The sequence below is a fragment of the Ctenocephalides felis genome, unplaced genomic scaffold, assembly GCF_003426905.1.
Source record: "Ctenocephalides felis isolate EL2017-DRISC unplaced genomic scaffold, ASM342690v1 CF-g0.4_SCAFFOLD_01886, whole genome shotgun sequence".
NCBI lineage: Eukaryota > Metazoa > Arthropoda > Insecta > Siphonaptera > Pulicidae > Ctenocephalides > Ctenocephalides felis.
In genome coordinates this window covers 115,108,578-115,132,692 of record NW_020538040.1, presented here as the reverse complement: position 1 = coordinate 115,132,692, position 24,115 = coordinate 115,108,578, and the positions used below count along the sequence as shown (strand labels likewise).

Below are 24,115 nucleotides of genomic sequence, written 5' to 3'. Positions count from 1 at the left end.
CCAAAGGTCAACCATCGTACAATGCTGTAGATGTCAATTGCACGGACATACAAAAGTTTATTGTAACCGGCTTTATGTCTGTGTCAAATGTGGAGATAATCATATGTGGGAAAATCAAGCAGGCTAGGCTAGACTTGGAGAAAAAACAATCGGATTTGTCATTTCATTTATCCTTAATTTTTATAATCAATAAATTTTATATATTTTTATACAAGTAGAGTTTATACTTTCATATTCATAACTACTCCCACATTGGTGACCCCGACGTGATAGATGAAGACAGAGAAAGAGCATTTTTTGAGGATTTAAAAAATATAGATTTTGATGCAGCACCATAATCACTGGTCTTCAGTGGCTACTTAAAAGGTACGTCCAGTCCTCGGTTCATTGTAGTTAACGAATTTATTACCTGATACCAGACTTTCGTTGGTATACCCATTTGGTATACCCAGACCTCAATGTTTATTGCTGACACAAAAATTAATTCTGAGCCTAGACCTTGGCTCATTGGAATCGCAATTCAACCTCTCCTTGTCCGTTGACTCACCAAATCGTATTTTGATGCATAAAACTTAAGACTGCATCTTGTCAAGATGATGACTCTTTAATACGCTTTCCTTCGAACCGCATCCGATTCGAGAATCCGAAGTATGATCCAAAGGGCTACAGAAGTCGACAAGATTATTAATCATTGCAAAAATTCATATTCTCACAGAGCGCCATCTGTTTACCCAAAATATTGTTGAAATAAAAATTAATACAGTAGATCGAGGCTGAATCTTCGAAGTTCACCAATACATCGAGGTTCCGGAAATTCACCACATGATTTATATTCAGAATCATATGCAGAGTATGAAGATGATGGAAGGTCGAATTACCTATCATACGGTGGATCTGCCGACAAAACTGTCATTTATTCCATTGGAATTACTAATTGACCAGTACCACAACACTGCCATAATCTGCTTTCCCACCATGTTTTTATAACGTGTTTCCCTGTATTTTTTAACTGTGAGGTCAACACTGGGCAGGGAGTGTGTGGAGAAATCAAGCAGGCTAGACTTAAAGGAAAAACAATTGAACTTGTCATTTTATTTATCATTAATTTTTATAATCAATAAATTTTATATATTTTTATACAAGTGGAGTTTATACTTTCATATTCATAACTACTCTCACATATATAACATCTAAATGCACTAAGCCAGCTGAGAATGCAGCAGTTTGTGGCAACTGATCTGGTCCACATCCTGCAAATTATAAAGGATGCCCATATTAACAAAAAGTAAAGCCGGCCACAAACGTAACTGTATGCATGTGCAACTGAATGAATGTGCAACCAGGCGTATTTTCACGATACCCACAGATGGCTCAAGTTTATGTTCAAGTATTTGCGCAAGCACATCACAAATGTCAACTAAGAAACGTCAAAACATAACCTCAAAATATATCTTTTTTATTAATTTATATATTTACAGAAAAGAATTCAAAGTATTCAGATGGCTAATTTAATAATTTTTAATTGTCGATAACTTCATAAACTTGTATTATAAATTCGCTACAAAGTGAAATAAAAACGGGACATGTGCTGCCACACGTCGCCAACGAATGAATTTGCCGACTTGAATGATTGCGCAATTAAAATAATTGAAAAGTGCTCATGCCTACTCGCTTGCACCAGTCAGTCAAGTTGCGCAAAAAACACCCCACAGACGCTACAGAATACATGTGCAAGTCGCAGGTTGCGCAAGTATACAGTATCGTCTGTAGACGGCTTAAGTAAAGCCAAAAATTCTGCGGAAAATACTTCCCCAGTAAATATTAATTACCAATAAAATAATAGAAATATAAATACTGCTAACCACTAATCATTTGTCATATGCCCAGGCTATAAAAGGTCCAAAATCAAATTTAAACAACTCTCCTGTTTTTCAAAAATCTTCTTTAATTCAATTTTAAAATGAATTTAAAGCGATGTTCAGTCAATTGATGCAACAAAACTCGATGGTATTAAATATGCTATCAACCATCATCAATAAATTTAAATAATGGCTAAATTCATTAGAATATGCTTATGGAACTCAAACGGTTTTTTTTTGTCCCAACATAAGAACGAGCTTTCTTTAATAGAAAATAAAATTGATATCCTTCTAGTGAGTGAAACCCATTTCACTCAATATTCAAATCTATATATTCCTCACTATAACCTCTACCACATTCAATATCCAGATGATACTGCACATGGAGATACAGCAATTATAATAAAAGCCAGGCGAAAATGGCAAAACAGCAACACACCATTAGACAGAAATATTTTTAATAATTTGAACAATAGGCTCAAAACTAAGTTTAAAGAATTAAATGATAATGGCTATATATGGATACTATATATATGGCTTCGCCAACTACGTTCCTAACCTCAATCGCTTTAACAATTATATTTGGCGTACTGTTAAGTCTAGAAATTAACTGTGCATCAGAAATCCACCTATACCAAGGGTTCGTTCCATCCGAGCCAATCTGACAGTCCGAAACTGTTTCAAACTAGACCAAACTGTTTCTGATTTTTTCATGGCAGTTGGCAATGGTTTGGTTTGGATACATCCATAGCGTTCGAACTCGGAGCTCACTCGATAATAATAATAATTATTATTTTAATACATAAATATAAGTTATATATATATATATATATATATATATATATATATATATATAAAACATATTCTAATAAAATATAACTCAATTATATCAATGAATTTGCTTTTTAATATTTCCTAGTTATATATCGTTATGTCGCTTTAATCTAATATTCTACAATATTTGAACTCCTGTAAATTCATTAAATTTTTAATGTTCTCTTTGAGATTAAATAACATTATATTTTAATCGTATTGAATTGCGGAGTTTTTGTTTGTGCCGAGTACAAACACAAAATGATAGTTTACTTATCTATGGTTTCAAACTCATCGGACTTGATGGAACGCATTACTGACAGTCCGCAACAGTTTGAAATCCGAAATTTTGGATGGAACAGAAAAAAGTGTTCTGCGCATGCGCGGACGGTTTCGGACTGTCAGATTGGCTCGGATGGAACGAACCCCAAATGACACAGCCGGTTGCTGGGTAAGAGATGACAAGGAAAAAGCAGAACTTTTTGCTGAGTATCTTAGTTCAGTTTTTCAACGGCATGCAGCTGAATCTAATATGTATAACTTGTATCCACAGCCTCTCTCACCACATACTTCTGTAGCGACCTGTCAACACACATCGCATCTCAACTTGACAGATTATTTTTGGCTCATCATAGTGGCCGCACTGCGCGAGAACAAAAGTGCAAGCGTTAGTGTTCGGATCTCTCTCTCGTTTCTCTCATGTCGAACTGTCAAAATTATAGTTCATTATACTTTTCCTTTTAATCTTAAATACACAAATATTATCTACGTTTTTAAAATGATAAATATAATCACACATAGTGTTGTTACTATTTAATCATAAATAAAATATATTGCATATGAACCACTGTTTTTAGAACATGTAGCGGAATGAACATGTAGCGAACTTGAAATTCAACTTGACAGCTGTCAGTTGATTGATGCCGATAACTAAGTCAGTTATCTAGAACGCCGTATCTAGAATTTCGTATCTAGCAAGCCTGGAGCTAGATTATGTTTTCGGAATCGGATAAATTTTTCTCTCTGATTTTTGTTTCCGCGATTATTGTCGAGCAAATTTAGTAAATCATTTGATATCAAAATTGTATATCACATTACTTTCTTTGTAAAGTCTGGAGTTATCAATAAACTCGCATTATCATCGCGTTAATATCGTGACACTTACTGTTTCATTTCAAAGAAAAATTAATCTCATGACATGTATTTCTATAACTGGAAGCGTATCTCTATAATTCTGTCAACTTCAAAAAAGGTTTTACTCTCTGAAGAAGATTGTTTCAGTAATTGCTAAACTGGATGGTAAAAAATCTACTGGGATTGATAATATTTCAACCAAAATGTTAAAAGAATTACCAATTAAAGCGTATATTTTCATAACTTACATATTTAATTCAATGCTGAGATTGGAGTACTGGCCTAAATCTTTTAAAATATCCGTTATTAAAATAATAACCAAAAACGGAAAAGATACAAGTATGGTTACGTTCTACAGACCAATTAGTCTTTTACACATTTTGTCGAAGGTTTTTGAGAAACTACTGCTTGAATATATTTTCCCATAAAATCAGGCGTTCCGCAAAGAAGTGTTTTGGGATCTTTTTTGTACCTCACTGAAAATCCTACTCTTGCTTCTAATATCCTACAAAATCATCTTAATGAAATAGTAACCTGGACAAAGAAATGGCGCATCAAAATTAATTATACAAAGTCAACTCATATTTTTTTATTATTATCATGTGTAAATTAGCCATAAAACTCATAGAGTTTGTAAATAACCTTAATCGTTATATAATATGGAATTAACAAAAAAAATTAAAATCTTGTCATGAGAAAAGTCAATACATTTTCACGATTAATAAATTCATATTTTTTGCATCATCTGATAGTTAAAATGGAAAGTTTAGCCAAATTGAGTGTGGTATTTTTATCATGTATTACAAGTAACCGCCGGTTTCTTAATAATTTACAACCAGTAGGGCCAGCTATACAAAATGATATATTTTTCAAACATTTAAGATTTATTTCGCACACTTGCTTGATGATAGCTGATTTTGAAATGTTGCATTGGCCCATTATAATTTACAAATATGATAGGAAATTAACAATTTGGTGCGATAATACTAAAAATCTCATAAAAAAATTAATTTGAATACTGCAACATACGGCACGGCATTTGCTCCGTTTTTAGAATTAATGTGGTGTTTTGTGCAGTTTTGCAAGGAAAGTTACATAAATTATCCCACTAAATATGAAATAGTCAAAAGCGATTTTGATTTAGAATATTTAATTACCGGAGCGGATATAGTGTCGCAGTTACAAACTAATAACCAAAATTTACGATATTTAAATATTCTGAATCAAGCATTTTACGTAAACATTATTAATAATAGCTGTATAACAGGTTTGTGGTCAATCTTTCCATCTTTCTGTTGATGGTAATATATATGCCGCATTTGAAGCATTCGATTCGAGAAACTACTTTTTATATATTTAAAGATTTTTCTACATATTTGTCACAGACTGCAATTATGTCAAATTCCAATCCAATGTCCTCATTTTGCTCCGATCCTAATGATAAAATTATTTGTCCTCTGGTCACTTCCTATTTCCTATTTGAGAACAAAACCACGTGAATAAACTAAACCTCGGTGCACACGATGCCAGATTTCATGCTGGACAATTTGTTACCTAGCAACGACATAATAAATAATTATTTATGATCTTGCCCGACATATTTTGCGATCTTGCCAGGCAGATTTCACGTTTAAGATCTCTATTCACAACGGCGGTATCCTCATCATAATCTCTGTGTAAAATCGTTGCCTAGCAACGTCGGAATCTGATTTCATAACAACTTCTGTCCTCGAAAATTCCTGCCGTATTTTGCGAATAGAGCATGTCCTAATTGGCGATGGATTAACTATTTTGTGGCCGATACCTTCAGTGTCCAATAGGGAAGTTGTGAAATTTTCTCACGCAAATATCAATGCGTAGTTAATTCATGTACTTCGATTTTGGAAGCGTTCAGTTTTTATTTTGTAAATAGCTATTAGTATAGGAAACGCAGTTCAGTAATTTTCAAATATTCAAATTTCCGAAAAAAATTAAATATGCATTTTTTTCAAATTTTCGTAATTTTATCTGTCTGAATCAAATCGGTTTATTTAAAAAATTTCGAAATTTGCTAAAATACTCAAAATTTAAAAAAAAAAACTAGTGGAGTGTATGGCATCGTGCCTTAAGGCAAATTGCTGGAACTTCCCGTACCGTAACAAAATGATCGAGGAATATTAAATGTTTTAAAATAGATTATTATAAATATTGTAACATTGTCTAATAATTATAAAATTTATATAAGCTGAATTGGAAAATTGAAATTATTTGTTTAAAGTATATTAGAACAGAATTGAAATAAAAATCTGAATTATTTTACAATATACAAATTTTACAATATACAAAAAAAAATTTTCTTTCGGAAAAAAAAAATTGAAAAAAAAATTTTGAAACATGAATTTTTTTTCCAAAATAAATTATTTTGTTAAAACAAGCAGAAAGTTTTTTAAATCATTTAAATCGGACGCTTAATGCTCTCAAAAACTGCAATTTTTTGCACATTTAGCTCTGTATCTTCGAAATGGTTGGAACTGCCTTTGCCAAACACTAAAAACCAGTTCTCCCAATCATTACTAATTGAATGTTTTGATTTCTCTTTTCTATCTTCTATTTTCTGCACTCTTTGCTCTTTATCTACGTAACTGCTGGACCTGCTTTTGCCAAAAACTAATCAGCACGTCTCCCTACCAATAGGAATCGAATGATTTTGAACCATTCAAATCGGTTGATCCATGCGCCTCAAAACGTGGACGAAAAATTGTATCCATACACACACACACATTTTTTCTGAAGTATGCCAAAATGTTCAGAAACCTTCAAAACGTCGAAAAATGCAAAAATTTTCGATTTCGATTTTTGTACGATTACAATAACTTACCATACGGAAAGTTAAAAATTAAAATTTGCAAACCTTTTTAATATTGTTATATCAGTATTAATTATCCGATAAAAATACTGATTTTCAAAATCAATAATTGTTATATTAAGGATAAAGGCGTTTAAAGATAAAATGATCGTTATACTATACGAGTATACTATATTTACTCTTTTAAATGGCTGTAACTCAAAAACTCTTTAAGATATCAATTTAAAATTTTGGTATGTTATTTTTAGGTAAAGGTATAATCTATCGAAATATGGAAAAATTGAAAATTCGATTTTTTGGAAATTTCACACTAGTTGTGCCCCTTAAACTGAAGCATTTTATTATCTTTTAATTATTATTATTTCACTTAATCCTAATCAGATGCGATACATACATACATGTTTTTGTTTACAATTCATACAATTCTTTGTTTGTACACTTATAAGCATTAGAGTATTTCAGACCTATAAAATATAAATTGTGAAATTCACAGTATATATTTATAATAATCTATTTGAAAATGCACGAAATTACTATTAATCATAAAATAAGTGAAAATATGGCACAAAATTCTTGCTCGCCAAAAATCCTATTACGACAGAAATCCAGTTACAAGGAATACTGGCGTCGTGTGCACCGGGCTTAAGTGAAGTGTACGAAAAAAATGGGACAAAATCATTTTTTATGATAAACAATTTAATAACTTTCAATTAGTGACATGAGTTAGTGAATTTTAAATTACTTACTTTATATTACTTTCCTAATTACTTCTTTTATTACTTATTATTATATTAATATTATTAGGCTTGTAATTAATGTATTCTTAGCTTCGACATAATATTAGTATTACTTCAAGAAGCCCGCCATGTTAACCCTCTGTCGGTCGGATATTTTTTCACCTTTGAACGGTCGGAAAGGTCTGGCTGGACCACCATTCATTTTACATGCATTTATATGGGATAAATGAGTTTTTGGTGTCTTATATATTAACAATTATATAAAAAAATCAAGAAATATAAAAAAATCGTTGCTTTTTTTTGTTAATTTTTTTGTTTTAAATCAATGAAAAACAATATTCTTTTTCGGCGCCTTTGAAATGAATTTTAGGAAAAGTCAAAAAATTTCAAGTCGATAGGATTAGTAGAAGTATTTTTTTTTTTTAATTGAAGTCGAAAAAAGTCTGGCTAGACCACGCCGACCGACGGAGGGTTAAAGATTCTTTTAAAATATTTTTAATATCATTTTTGTTAAGAACTCGGTAAAATATTTATATAATTACAATATTATTTACTTTATATAGGCACGAGATATTAGTGCATATTATGTATTTTTTCTAAAATAGCCTAAGTAACCTCAAATCTTTCAATTCTATTATCATTATAAATCCCTTTCAATATAAAAGGATACTGATTATTGCATCAAATCTTATCTTATAAATCCATTTACCTTTCCAAAGAAATGAACAAGGTTTATTTGCTACCATCCGTATTAAACGGATCATTGAGTTAATAAATTCAGTATTCAGTAAGTTGCGAAACTAAGAACATCTTAAGGAATTTAGCTCGCACAAGTTACTCAACCATTTAATAAAATTTTTCTATTCTTATGTCTATTGTCGTTTTTTCATTCTTCTAATAATTACAGTGTACACAAGTATTAAAAAGTGCAGTAATTAATTTTCTCTAAAGATAACGGCAAAGGCAGCAGTAAAGTACAATCGACGCCTGAACATTAGTCCAGACGAACCGGATAATTAATTAGTGATTATTTGGACCATAAACATTGGTCCAAACAAACCGGGTAGTTTCTATTTTGGACTTTCATAATTTTCCAAACGACACAAATAAATAATATTAATAATTCAAGTGAAGTTCAAATAAATTAAATAACCAGCGTCATACAGCCCACTAAAATATTAATGAGTGATTAAATATTCAAGTGATTAAAGGTTTTTAAAATCACAAGATAAAATTAAATTTCCAGTGATTAGTTTTTTAAAATCACGAAATATAATATAGAATGTTAGATGTGTGTGATATTTAATTTTAGGATATTATTAAGCAGTTAATTTTATGTTTGCATAATGGTGTTTATTAAATATATGTATGTTGAAAGTAATTTTGTGGTGTTTCATTTAATGAATAGTAAGTTTCCTTAGAATATTATATATTATAATTATTTGTAATTATAATGAAATTATTTAGAAGTGTATTTTGAATAATATTTATATATACAGTAGAACCTCGATTATCCGGACCTCAGTTATACGGATTCGCGATTATCAGGACTACCAACCGCGACTAATTTATATGTACCTACAATTCGATGTTTGCATGATTAATGCTGCAGTTTAGTAAATGTATGTAATGTAATCGAAGAAAATATGTATGTACATACATAAGGAAGTGTTAGTTTCTTAATAAACATTGATTTTCGTTGATATTTATGTATGTAATTGTTATTTTTAACAGATACACAACATTATTGTTCATACATTCGATTATCCGGATTTTCGATTATCCAAATGCCCAATTATCACTTGATTACTTATGATAAATCTCATAAATTTATTCTAAACTTTTAGTGTTTTTTTATTAATATAAATAAGGAAATTTTAATCAATAGTATTGATCCATGTTGATCCATCAGATTCAAATTTCATTCAATTTTCAAATAATAAAAACCACTGCAAAGCGGCAAAATATTTTTGATGTCAAAATAACGTTTGCCGGGTCAGCTAGTTATATATATATATATATATATATATATATATATATATAAACTAGCTGACCCGACAGACGTTGTTCTGTACCCACGTCTACAATTTTTCAATATTTTATACTAATATTTACTGCTTAGTTAAAAATAATAATTACTGTTTTTGAATTACTATTTACACCAATATATGAGTGATGTTGAATGTAGAACTGTTTCAAATAAAATGATTGTTCTCAATTCCCACAGTTAACACTTTAATTATTCATTTAACAAATATTAAAAAATGTTCAATAAAATTGTATATTAAAAATTATACACTGCAAATTTATTTCCAATAGCTCAATTTATTTTATTGCAAAGGGTTATACAATTTTTCAGTCATAGCTGTAGATGTGGATGTATAAATGAATGATTTTTTGTTTATTCACGGCTAAAACATTGATTTTCCAAATTTATCACACTAAAAATGATCGTCTGCCTTTGTGATTTATGGTCAGAGCATAAGATACACGTGTTGAAAATTGAAATCTTTTAAAAAGTACAACAAATTCAGAAAGAATTGATATATAGCATTCGCGGCAAAGATGCAATATCATCTTTTATTTTTCTGCCTATAATTTTTATAATTTCGTACCATATTTCATTTGGCTTTTAGTAATTTTAATATCTAAATTACATTGCTTAAGTTTATATTTGAAGTGAATTAATTTGTCAAATCCTGTTCACGTGTGCTCTATTCAACTTACGATCAAGAAAATTATTGCTCTGTGAATTTTTTACTGTGCTCCAATTTACTTGATTTTTTGGAAATAGGCTAATCTTTATCTTAAGTTCAGAAGTAAAAACAATTTGCACTCCGTCACCATCCACCGCATTAATTGGATTATTACTCTTTTAATTCTGATTTTATCAGAACTTGTAATACACTATTTTAAAGGTGATTAAATGAGCTACAACTTTCTCTATCATAAATTTTACCGTAACTTCTCTCATTGTGAAACGGCGAAGGGTTAAAGGGCACGAAAGACCTCTGGTTGGACAGTCGCGCACTCCTTAATTAATACCTCTATCAATATTTGTGTAATGGAAAAATAATAAACAACAATAACTAGTCAGAAAAATACCTCGAATTTTCATATATATATATATATATATACTTTTATACGTATTCTTTCAGAGATATTATAATGAGAAATTGGATGTTTTTTTTTAAGGTTTTTTTTCATGAAATCATGAGTTTTTTGAAAATTGTTTGTACTAAAGTTGTGATATTTTCTAGAATTCATCAAGATCTCTTAAACCAAGTTAATTCTAGATGGAATACGATTATTTTTAAATTTGGTGGAAATGTCACTGAAAAACTATTTGATTGAAATGAAAAAACATTATATGCGTCTTTTATTTGCATGATAGTTTACTCATTTTACACGCAGACGTATTCATTTTAAAGCTTATTTTGAGCACTATAAAAACCCATTTTCATATCTAGCCTAATAATGTGCCTAAAACACTATAAAATAGCGATTTATTAAGATTTTAATTGATATAATTTTGTTCATTACATGATTTTCGTTAAAATGTATATTTTTGAAGATATTAGCAAAAAATGATGAAAAACGCAAAAAAGAAACATATTTTCAGTAGCCAGTAACTTGAAAAGTTTTTGCTTTTTTGAAAAACATTATTAAACATTTTTCTCTTATAATTAGCTTTTTTATCGATACCCAACGTTATTTTAAAAAAAAGTAAAATTACACCATTGAAAAGAAATGTCATCCACCCGAGAAGTGGTAAAGGAGTCTAAATTGTTTTCACTTCTGAAGAGAAAAATGAACCTAGTTCCAAAATTCCAAACGAAATGGAAAACAGTAAAAAAAGTTCAGACCGAAAACGCTCCATTGAGTAAATATTCCGTACCCAATGACAAACATATGAATTTTTGACACAATGAAACTTCTAATTAATTTTTTTTGTATTGTGGCTTAGTATAGTAAGGCAAAACGACCGCAAATTGAATATTTTTGAGCGCAATCACTTATGGCTCGTCTCCTTTGCACGAATTCGTACGGCGAATCTGTTCGCAAAGTGCGCAAACAAAACTATTGCAAGCAAAAGCAAACCACGCGCACATTGAGAACACGATTCGCCGTGCGCGTCAGACGCATGTTATATTATTTGCATCTTATATTAATTTAATTTTTGGCACATCTCAGCTGCTTTTCGGCATTAATAATGTAGACATTACATTTTCCTTATTCATAATCATTAATTTATTATATTTTAATATTGCCTTAGCCTATAACATAGATAAACAAGTATAAATAGATAGCAAACTGGACCGCTTTTCGATTATTTTAATTTTAATTTTCCGCTCCTGCTACAGAGGCGCGACGAGTGTAGCATGAAAATTTACCCCTAGTTTAATTTTAAGATAAATTTATATATAATATTGTTACAATAAATCTGAAATTTTAATATGAGAAATGATAACAAAACATACATGGCCTATAAGTAAATAGAAATGTTTGGCACATGACAGTCTTCAATTGTTTTTAATGTCAAACTAAGCTTCAAATATTTGCAAGGGCAAACAATGATAAGCGGTTTTTTGTAATTTTTTCCATTCATTTTTACAATCTAACTATATTTCTATGAATCAAAACATTCTAGAAAATTTCCCGAAAAAACTTCAGGAAGATTCATGAAAATCCGAATTATTGTTTAGGAGAATTAATGAAACTTACATTGTTACAGAAGAATTTTATATATAAGCTATTCTTTTTTAAAAGGAAAAGAAAAAAATGCATATGATTTTATTTTGTTGTTGTTCATTTTACGATACTTTCTATTTGTTATACCTGAATTTCTTTTTGGCAGTAAATTTATAAATTGGTTGTTCTTCAATGCATGCACGATCAGACAAAGTAGATTAAATAAAAAAAAAGAGAGAAATATTTTTGTTAGAGTTAAGGTAAATGCGATTTGATAATTTGAAAATTTTGATAATTTAGATGATAGTGCCATAATTAAAAATAAAAGATGTTTGCTTAAAAATAAAAAAAAAATAAAATAAGTAAAAAAAAAAGTTATGAATAGTTAGAAGCATGTTAGAAGATAGGAATAGAATTGGAAAACATGGAGAGGAGAGATAAGATAGAAAAATATGTAGGATCAATAGTTGGAAAAATATATATGATAAATAGATAGAGATAATTTATGGATCGTTTTTACAGCAAGTGCAGGGACGTTGGTCTGCCCTTGGGATTTCATTTTCCACCATCAAAGAGGTCGGGGCGAATTGTGGAAAAATAGTTGTTAATCGCGGATTATGGACGATGCGCGAAAAGGGTTTAATGGATTTGGTTCGGTAAAAGATGGTTCTCACCGATTGGGATATGGGAACAATTGTTATTAGTTTTTTTTCTGAATGTCATATTGAGTTGCTTAGGGAATTGAGAAATTGTGTGTAAGTATGTATGTTTTATGAATTTTAACTGGCCAGTTAAGTATGCGAGATAAGTGCGTTTTTTTCCCTCGATTCAAGAAAAATATTTGATGGTATGTAAAATTTGAATGAATGCTCAGCACGTATGGTTGTTGTAAGATTTTTTTTTTGTTTATGATTGATTAGGGTATTGTTTTGTATTGGGTGTTTAAAATGCGATGAAATAGAAACGAAGATAGTATCGAGATTTATGGTTTTTGAGGATATTTTGAGGATACGGTTTGGTTATTGTGAATTATCGCCCGGGCTGGTGTTGTATTTTGTGAAATATGGATTATGGTTATGATTTGGATCTCACAGTACGGAGGTGCGTGCTGTGGGAGCAGCCCCAGGAGTTGCACGCCTGGAGCTTTGATGACATAGTTGGCTTGTGATGCGCCACTTACAAGCTGATCGCTATCACATGACCATTTGGAAGCTTTGTTTGTTGATATTGTTGAATGTACGTAAAATTTTGTGGATTTTACTCCCGGGGCCAATACTTTTACCACAATGTATTGCCGCTAATGCCAATGTTTTAAGCAGACATCCGCTCCCGATGCCTGCCTAAAAGCGTTGCGCCGCCATCAGTGACGTCGCGCGATGTTGTATGTATGGTTTATTGGTTTATCACTGATGGTAATTTCCTTCAGAAATTATAAGCGGAGTGGCGTTGCACTACTTCATATGTTTGTGGATAAGGTAGATGTTACATGCAACTGGCATCTTTGACCTTAGGAAACCTGGGGTGACAAAAGCATTCCAACAACTCTCTCCTTGTTTAGATTTTGAATAAGAAGCGCCACTTGCTGTATACGCGTAATAGATAGCTAATGATAGTATAATAATTTTAGAAAAAGTAGTTAGTCTGTTTTTTATTTGTTTTTTTTTTTCTCTCTCGCGATACATTTGATTAGTCAATTGGTAAACAATGTTCGGTTTATAGGGATATCAGTTAAGTCTTATGCGATCGTAATTGCAGCCACAGGGTTAATAGCGTTCAAGGAAACACGCGAAATAAAGTCAGTTTTTGTATTTCGTAATGTTGTGAGTTAAAATCTGGTTAAAATAAGTTTGCTTCGCATGAAATTGATTAGTCACTTTGTATAATTAATTACAGGATAGGAAAATAGGGTATTAGTTTTTAGGCAAACGAAATGGTTTCATTCTACCTTCTTTTTTGTTGTTTGGTATAATCACTTATTGGTAACTTGTTTATGTTTTTGTTTCAATTAGTTAAAACTAGAAAAAAGGACTAAGAATAGTTAGATTCACGTTATAATATGTAGTACATTTTAATTACCTATATTCAAATTGAGATTAATTGTTTTCATTCTTGCTCTTAGCCTTACTCTTGCAATACTTTTACTTTCGTGTTTTCTGTTTTTATATTGTCTTTACGCGTTGTAATTGTTACCATTGCCAGAATAGATTAGAAAGCCTTTAATTAGAATATTATAAGATAGTGTTATGTTTTTTTTTGTTTGATATAAATGATAGTGTTAACTATAGATAGGTTTATGTTAATTTTCCGAGTGTTTTTATGTTATTTACCTTTATTATGTTTGATAATTTTAATAGTTGATAAGTTAAGAAAGTTAATGACTGTTATAAAAGTGAAGCGGAGTATTGTATTTCTGTTTGCACGTTTTGGGACAAGAACATTAAACATTTGATGTGGCGCTTACTTTTGGTTAAAACTCTGAAGTGTTAGTGACAAGGATACCCCTAAAGTGTTGGCTTTATGCAGCACAGCAATGCGCGCCCTGGTGAGGTGCCAAAGTGGAGAACGACGTAATGGTAGGCCATGCAAAGCAAGTGGATTGCGGACCAGACAGGTTGGAGGGCACCATTGATATCACCTGGAAAAGTCGAAGCGGGTGCGGCAACCGGGATGGAGTTTTGAAAGATCGAGGACAATCTTTAGGGGAGGTGGTGGAGTGTTACGAAGGCGTGGGTGAGTACCCACACACATTTAATTACATAGAGCCACCTCTCTCCATATATGTGTAAACCATCCCTGATGAAGAGTGTGGGAGAGCCCGCAAGTGGAACGAGTAGGATGTAGGCCCTCAGGGGTGTCGGGTCCAAAGATTCTGTTCTTAAGTATAAGTCGAAGAGATGAGCGCGGTGCAGTGCGCGCAATGTTTTATCAAATTAATGTTGGTGATAATGTAAGTTAAAATTATTAATTAATTAAGCGTATCGGAAGCTGCCCCAAACCGAAGGAAGACTTGGTGTAATTATGAAATGTGATTAGTGTGATGTGAATCGGGATCCCGATGTATGGACAGGTGTTGGACACTGGTTGCGCCGTGGGTACAGAGATAAATTTAGATTTAAGTTGTAGAGTTCAGATTGATTAAGTAGAGAATAAGTATGTAAATATATAAATATAGAATATTGTTTAGTTAAGTTACGAACAAACGCCTCTCATTACTAGTAGTTGTAAATTTAAATAGTCTTTCAGCAGTACGCGATAAAAAGTAACGGTAATTTAAATAAAATAAGGATTAGAAATGAAAGAATTAAAAGCAATTCGTAACAATATGTACCGGTCAATTTAAGCATTCAAGGTTACAATAATTCATAATGGGCTGCAACTTGGTAAAATTGCTTAAAATACAATTAAAAAATAAATCTCAAAATTATCGTTCCGGTACAAGCTAAAAAAATTGCACAAGATCAAAGATCAAAAAAATGTTAGTTAGTTAAATGGTCAGTTTTTTACAAAATTGCCCGAGACAAAATTGTAGAGCATAAAATTATCTACAAAAATGTATCAATACTTTTTTTCCTAGGTTCCACCGTTTTAAATATATATCACTCTGAAAAGTACTTTTATACGCCACCAACGACGTAGTGTGCTCCGCGCTGTCTTTTTACGCGGTTTCCCCGGTAGGTCTATTTTACGGTTCTGTTGTGATTTTGTTTGTTCCGAAACTATTGCAAAATAATATTTGTGAATTTAGGTTAGTAAAAATAACGGCGGTTATCATAAAAATATCTTCTTCTTCTTCTTAAATTGTCCCAATAGCAATTCCTCGTTGGTGTCACAGCAATTAGGGTTTGTTGGTTTTCAAAAACCGGTTTTCTGACAAAAATTATGGAATTCGAAAACCGATTTTTCAGTGAAAAAAGTCGGTTTTCACTGTATAAATGGATAATGACAAATATAGCCAAATATAAGAAATAAATGAAAGCGTTTTGATTCTTAAAATCATATCGTTTCAATAGCATTTGATATCTTATCAGTCTGCAATAGTTCCCTTTGTATATATTAATTTAGATTTTTATACCAGTGTATATATTAATTTAAGTCAGTGTAACTTCTTCTTGAAGAAGTAACTTGCTCTACTCAAACTTAAAAAAAAAGTTTTAAACCCTAGAAGCCACAAATAAAAGAACAAAAAACTTAAAATTATCAGGCTTAAAAAACAATTAGACATAATTTGGTCGCAAGTATGAGAGTATTTTCTAGTTCAGTAAATTTTGTGAGTAAACAAAGGACACGCCTAAGTAGCAATTCGATAGACGTTCTAATTTTTTTTAATCATATTTTATTAAACAAAAAACAATTAAAATGTTTAAAATTAATTAATTAAAATTGCTCGGAACAGTTAAGCTTAATTGTTTTTAAAACTAAAATTGATATTAACAAGTATGTATCAACATGTATCTAATATTTTTTTATTTTTTTATGTAATGAATTTTTTTTTATTTAAAAATGTATTATTTTTATTTATTCGACTTTCCTTTCACTATCATAAAAATATTTTCATTCTTATATGTGAAAATAATGCATGAATAACGAATAATTATTTTCAAAGTTATTTAATCAAGATAAACTATTATTTTTTTAGTTCTACCAATTAAAATTAAAATAATTTTGTTTACTATCTATAAAATTGAACACAGTCAAATACTATTCTAAATTACACTAAATTTGCGGATAAATTACAGAATATTCTAGCAAAAAATTATTTTCTATATAAAATTCGAAAACCGGTATTTTAGTAAAATTAAAATTCAAAAACCGGTTTTCTGAAATGTCGGTTTTTATATAAACCCTAAGAGCAATCCTTTAAATTTGCCGACCTTTGGCCTTGAACGTTTGAGATTTATTATATAATTATATTTTAAACAATATTACCAAGTTACAGCCCATTATGAATTATTGTAACCTTCATCCTGAATTTAGGCTTAAATTGACGGAGCAATCAGTTTGAAGTAACAATATAAAACTAGTGGTTCATGGCATCGTGCCTTAAGGCAAATTGCTGGAATTAATAACAATTAATAACAAATTAGGCGACAATGCTGCTTACAAGACATTTTTTTTCAAATTTTGATTTTTTTGAAATTTCTGACAAATGTTGTTTCTTATTTTTTGAGAATTTTGAAAGATTATGAATTTTTTTGTAAGAAATGGGTTTTTCAAAAAATTTTGATATTTGTTTTGAATATTATGAAAAATTTCTAAAAGTTTGAATTTTTTGAAACTTGATTTTGTTAAAAAAATTTCAAAATTACAAAATTCCCTGTAAAAGCATTTTTTTCATACCGTCTACACAAAAAAAATGAATTAATCTAATCACCGTTCTTTGGAAAACCGCGTGACCATTTTTACACCCTTTGCGCTCCGTACCTCCAAAACGGGTAAACGTGCCTTTTGGAAAAACTTCTCGCGATCGAGTACGAACCAAATGTTTTTTCAATCATTCTATCGGTGATTCCATACTGTCAAAAATGTCGAGGACATTTGTTTGAACCATATGAGTAAACTTTAAAATTAAAAATTTTGGTACAAAGCCCAAAAAAAACAATGACACAAAATGTGAACATATTATTCAAATCTCTATAAAATATCTGATAATTTGATGTGCATATGACTAATAATCATTTTTGACCACCAAATGACATTATTTTAACTTTTTTATTGAATCTTCGTAACCGCTGGACCTGCCTTTCCAGAAATTTAAACATTTTTTCATTCAGTCAATACAAATAAAACGTTTTTTAAATTATTCAAATCGGCCGCTCCTTTCTCTCAAAAACTGAATTACTATTTTTGGTTTTTTGCCTTTGCCAAATACTAATCAGCACGTCTCCTTATCAATACGAATCGAATCTTTTATGGATTATTTAAATCGGTTGATCCGAGTTTTCGAAATCGTCGATAAAAATTTGTATCCGCGCACAATCTACTGGACGATGTAGAAGAGCTATTGAGGCAAAAAATTACTACAGATATTGTTGTAAAAGTGATGCTGGCAACTGAGACTGCTTGGAACGCCATAGACAGATTTGCGAGACATGTGCTAATTGACCTGCGTTCTATGGAAAGAGGAAGGGCGAATGGGACTTCGCTCATTTAAAAGATGAGTATAAAATTGAAAAAAGGGTGAGAATAATAACATTCTAGATCCTCTCCCCACAAAGTAATCCCTAACGGCGGTTTCCGTGAGGACCAGGGGCAAGGGCAAAGCGGAGGTTTTATTCGATATTAAACTCAGGCTGTATTGAGTCCGACATACCCAGACAAAAGACCTGTCTGGAATGCATAAAGGCATTTCCTTCGCTATACAAAAAAACACATACATCAATTTCTTGTAAGGTATGTCAAAATGTTCAGAAACTTTGAAACATAAATATATATAAAAAATTTCAACTTCGATTTTTTGCGATTACTATAACTTACCCTACGAAGTTTAAACTGAATTGAATTTAAATATATACTTATTATTTAAAGTAATTTTCGAATTATTGATATTACAAAAAAATGATCATAAATATTTACCCAAAAAAAAACTATATTTAGAAGAAGGCTTTTGATACTGCAAAATAGGAACTTAAAAAGGAATCATTAGAAATAATTAAAACTAAAATAATTCAAAAACTATTTAAATTGGTTTGCTAGAATTAACTAACACTTTTTGGTTTATCAAAAAACAAGAAAACTTAGTCCGATTTTCACACTTTCAACACTACACAACACTTAGATTTGTACACAACACAACACTTAGATTTTTACACGCACTTTATTTTATGCAAAATTTAAATTAAGTTTAAAATAACATTTAAATAAAGTAACAATCTGAGTGTTGCATTGTTCATATTTAACATTTAATATTCTACTCAAATCACAAAATTCTATATTATATATATATATATATATATATATGTATATATGTATATATATATATATATATATATATATATATATATAGATATATATATATAGGAAAAATATCTTACAAAATTAACGTTTCCGATTCTTCATTTTTCTTGTGATGCATCTTCATTTTATACTTAACAAACTAACCTTCACTGAAATATACATTGAAAAGTAAATTGTCTGAATCTTTCAAGCATCATATCACAATATTTATCTCAAAAGAATGCAAGCGTAGATGATAACGTTATATTTGACCAAGATTACAGATTAATTGCTTACTAAACTATTTCATTTCAACAGATGTAACATTATAGCAATATAAAACGTATGCATTTAATTTTCATGCTCGCTGTAAATATGTGTCAAGCAAAAAAAAACTAAGGTAAAGTGGCATTTTGCCTTGAGGCATAAACTTTCCGACACGTGTAAATAATCGACTGAACGATAAATTCTGGGAAATTATAACTGGGAATAAGTTATTCGACAAAATGTACCTTTGATCGATTCCAAATTTAGATTATGATTTTAAATAACATAAATAAAAAAAAATTCTAGAAAATGTTTTATAAATACTAATGAGTATATAATTAAACAAATGAGTTCAGAACTTCGTGTTTGAGAAAAATATGATTTATAAACCATACTGAGTTTTATAGTTTGCTTCACGGTTTATACGAATGGGCAATGGCACTATCATTATATTATAATTGTTAATTATTTATTTAAAAGAAATAATTTTATTATTGATTTCCTACAAATATCAAATTGTCATCCATACGTGATTACATAGCTGTCATTTCCGTTTTGTTATTCCAAGTCGAACGGGAAAAAAAGTATCCTATGTCAATCTCCTGACTCTGAACTACCAACTTTTACCAACTTTACCAAGCCAATTTTCCGTTAAATCGGTTCAGCCTTTTTGAGTTAATTAACACGACTTTTATATATATATATATATATATATATATATATATATATATATATATATATATATATATATATCTATTATATAAAAATAAGTCGGGTTTTTCTTTCTGACGATATAACTCCAGAACACACGAACCGATTTCGACGATTTTGCATTCGTTGGAAAGGTCTGGGGCTCCGGGAGGTTTATAGCAAAGAAAATTGAAGAAAAATTTCAACAGAAAATCGAAAAACATTTTTACTTTTTTCTTCATGTTTCTCACGAAACCATCTGGTGGCGAAACGGAGTACGATGGGTTATATATATATATATATATATATATATATATATATATATAAAGCGAGAGGTTTTTCTTCAGATGGTGAAATAATATAATAAAATTGTTTCTTGGGCATCCATCCAGTAATTAAAAAACAGTTTTAATGAAAAATGTTTTTATTTATAGAGAACATACGTTTCGGGTCTGGATTTGACCCATCTTCAGTGCTACAATTAAATAATTCAGGGTTACAAATTAAAACAATATAAAAAAATACATAATTAACAGACAAAAATAAGTAAAACAATGTATATGAAAAGTATATATGAAAAACAACCATAAAATAAACAATGTAAAGAAACTCACCATACAAATAAACTTAGAAAAACAACACAAAAACACAAAATTGCACGAAAAATAAATAAAAGTGAAATAAAAAATTGACGAAACGTCGAGTTATGAAAAATTTTAAAAAAATTGTAAAATTAAAATGAATGATATATTTTATTATAAAAAAGCTTATTCCAAACGAACATGTTGTTAGTTTGGAAGTTGTATTACGAGTGTGTACGAGAGTAAAATGTGTGCGAATACATATATATATATATATATAATATATATATATATATATATACCATATATATATATTTTGTAGAGTTTCGAACAAGCTCTACAAAATATATATATATATATATATATATATATACCATATATATATATTTTGTAGAGTTTCGAACAAGAATCCAAAAATAATACAAAATAAAAAAACAAGAAAAGTTTTTAATAAACAATTTCTTTATTTAATTATTTGTTTACTGTCAACGTTTCGGAACTAGGTACGTTCCATCTTCAGGACATCTGTCAAGAAACATGATCTTGATTAGATTTAAGCAAACAATATGTTTAGGAATAGAAAATAGATTTTTCTTAAATAATAAATTAATTGTAACAAATAATAATGTACAGAAATATGATAATATGATCAAAATGAAAATGATAAAAATAAATGAGTGGATTATCAGAACAGGATATTAAAAATGATAGAAATTTTTTGAAAGTTATGGAAAAAATTTTTTAAAAAAGGATTAATGATAAAATTGAATTAATTACTTGTATGTTTGAATATACGTTAGCACTTTTTCACTAAACAAGAATTTTTGACAAAAAATGAATTTGTGAGTTATTTTTCCGCCGAATAGTTAACTTTTGTAAATCAAAATTACTAAAAGTGTTGTCTTTTCTTGTTTAGTGAAAAAGTGCTAACGTATATTCAAACATACAGGTAATTAATTCAATTTTATCATTATTCCTTTCTTTAAAAAATTTTTTCCATAACTTTCAAAAAATTTCTATCGTTTTTAATATCCTGTTCTGATAATCCACTCATTTATTTTTATCATTTTCATTTTGATCATATTATCATATTTCTGTACATTATTATTTGTTACAATTAATTTATTATTTAAGAAAAATCTATTTTCTATTCCTAAACATATTGTTTGCTTAAATCTCATCAAGATCATGTTTCTTTACAGATGTCCTGAAGATGGAACGTACCTAGTTCCGAAACGTTGACAGTAAACAAATAATTAAATAAAGAAATTGTTTATTAAAAACTTTTCTTGTTTTTTTATTTTGTATTATTTTTGGATTCTTGTTCGAAACTCTACAAAATATACACAAATCCAAGACTCTACCATTCAACATATATATATATATATATATATATATATATATATATATTGAATGGTAGAGTCTTGGATTTGTGTATATTTTGTAGAGTTTCGAACAAGAATCCAAAAATAATACAAAATAAAAAACAAGAAAAGTTTTTAAAAAAACAATTTCTTTATTTAATTATTTGTTTATTGTCGACGTTTCGGAACTAGGTACGTTCCATCTTCAGGACATCTGTCAAGAAACATGATCTTGATGAGATTTTAGCAAACAATATGTTTAGGAAAAGAAAATAGATTTTTCTTAAATAATGAATTAAATTGTAAAAAATATAATAATGTACAGAAATATGATAATATGTTCAAAATAAAAATGATAAAAATAAATGAGTGGATTATCAGAACAGGATATTAAACATAATAGAAAATTTTTTTGAAAGTTATGGAAATTTTTTTAAGAAAAGGTTAATGACAAAGTTGAATTAATTACCTGTATGTTTGAATATTTGTTAGCACTTTTTCACTAAACAAGCTTTTTAACAAAAATGATTTTGTGAGTTAATTTTCCGCCGAATAATTAGATTTTGTAAATCAAAATTACTAAAAAATTTGTCTTTTTTAAAATTATTATTTGAAAACACAAATAATATTGTTCTCTGGATGTTGTTCGATTGGTTTTCGAAAATTAACTAAATGAAACTGGTGTGCCTTTTGTAACACGTGTAAACACTTGAACGAGAGATGTGAGATTGTATGTGTGTGTTTTTATATGTCAGGGTGTGAATACTTAAATTGTTGATCTTAAAAGGAAGTCGATATTAATTGTTTGTCAAAAAGTGTAAAAAATTTAAATATGAATCATGTAATAGGTTGTGATCTGATCTAATGTTGACACTGTTAGAAACATTTATGAGGATGAGACAACTCTCCGCGAATAACCTTCTAAAGATGCAACTTTCGTGATATAAAATCTTTGGAGTGAAATTAAATGAATGGGCGTTTTCTATAGAGTGTTGTACTAGGGTACTTTTGAAATTTTTTTGTTTATGGTGGACCACACTTAGTTCATGTTGTCTCATTCTCTTGTGTACATATTGGGAGGTTTGTCCAATATATTGAAAAGCACAGTCATTACAAGAAACATGACTTTGAACTTTGAATGAACAGTTTCTTGTAATGACTGTGCTTTTCAATATATTGGACAAACCTCCCAATATGTACACAAGAGAATGAGACAACATGAACTAAGTGTGGTCCACCATAAACAAAAAAATTTCAAAAGTACCCTAGTACAACACTCTATAGAAAACGCCCATTCATTTAATTTCACTCCAAAGATTTTATATCACGAAAGTTGCATCTTTAGAAGGTTATTCGCGGAGAGTTGTCTCATCCTCATAAATGTTTCTAACAGTGTCAACATTAGATCAGATCACAACCTATTACATGATTCATATTTAAATTTTTTACACTTTTTGACAAACAATTAATATCGACTTCCTTTTAAGATCAACAATTTAAGTATTCACACCCTGACATATAAAAACACACACATACAATCTCACATCTCTCGTTCAAGTGTTTACACGTGTTACAAAAGGCACACCAGTTTCATTTAGTTAATTTTCGAAAACCAATCGAACAACATCCAGAGAACAATATTATTTGTGTTTTCAAATAATAATTTTAAAAAAGACAAATTTTTTAGTAATTTTGATTTACAAAATCTAATTATTCGGCGGAAAATTAACTCACAAAATCATTTTTGTTAAAAAAGCTTGTTTAGTGAAAAAGTGCTAACAAATATTCAAACATACAGGTAATTAATTCAACTTTGTCATTAACCTTTTCTTAAAAAAATTTCCATAACTTTCAAAAAAATTTTCTATTATGTTTAATATCCTGTTCTGATAATCCACTCATTTATTTTTATCATTTTTATTTTGAACATATTATCATATTTCTGTACATTATTATATTTTTTACAATTTAATTCATTATTTAAGAAAAATCTATTTTCTTTTCCTAAACATATTGTTTGCTAAAATCTCATCAAGATCATGTTTCTTGACAGATGTCCTGAAGATGGAACGTACCTAGTTCCGAAACGTCGACAATAAACAAATAATTAAATAAAGAAATTGTTTTTTTAAAAACTTTTCTTGTTTTTTATTTTGTATTATTTTTGGATTCTTGTTCGAAACTCTACAAAATATATATA

The 24,115-nt window shown here is 29.5% G+C and overlaps 1 protein-coding gene across 2 annotated transcripts in view; it reads right to left on the bottom strand.

Annotated features, from left to right (window-relative positions):
* LOC113376588 (zinc transporter 2-like) overlaps positions 1-24,115 on the bottom strand; it is a 241,564-nt gene that overhangs the window by 130,900 nt on the left and 86,549 nt on the right. Inside the window, exon 1 of one of the 2 annotated variants that reach the window (XM_026616558.1) lies at positions 19,112-19,205. The exons of the other annotated variant lie outside the window; for it this stretch is intronic. Within the exon in view, the coding sequence (XP_026472343.1) occupies positions 19,112-19,158 (47 nt within the window). The 5' untranslated portion in view covers positions 19,159-19,205. Of the gene's footprint in view, positions 1-19,111; positions 19,206-24,115 lie in introns of those variants that run through there. 2 annotated transcript variants of the gene reach the window in all.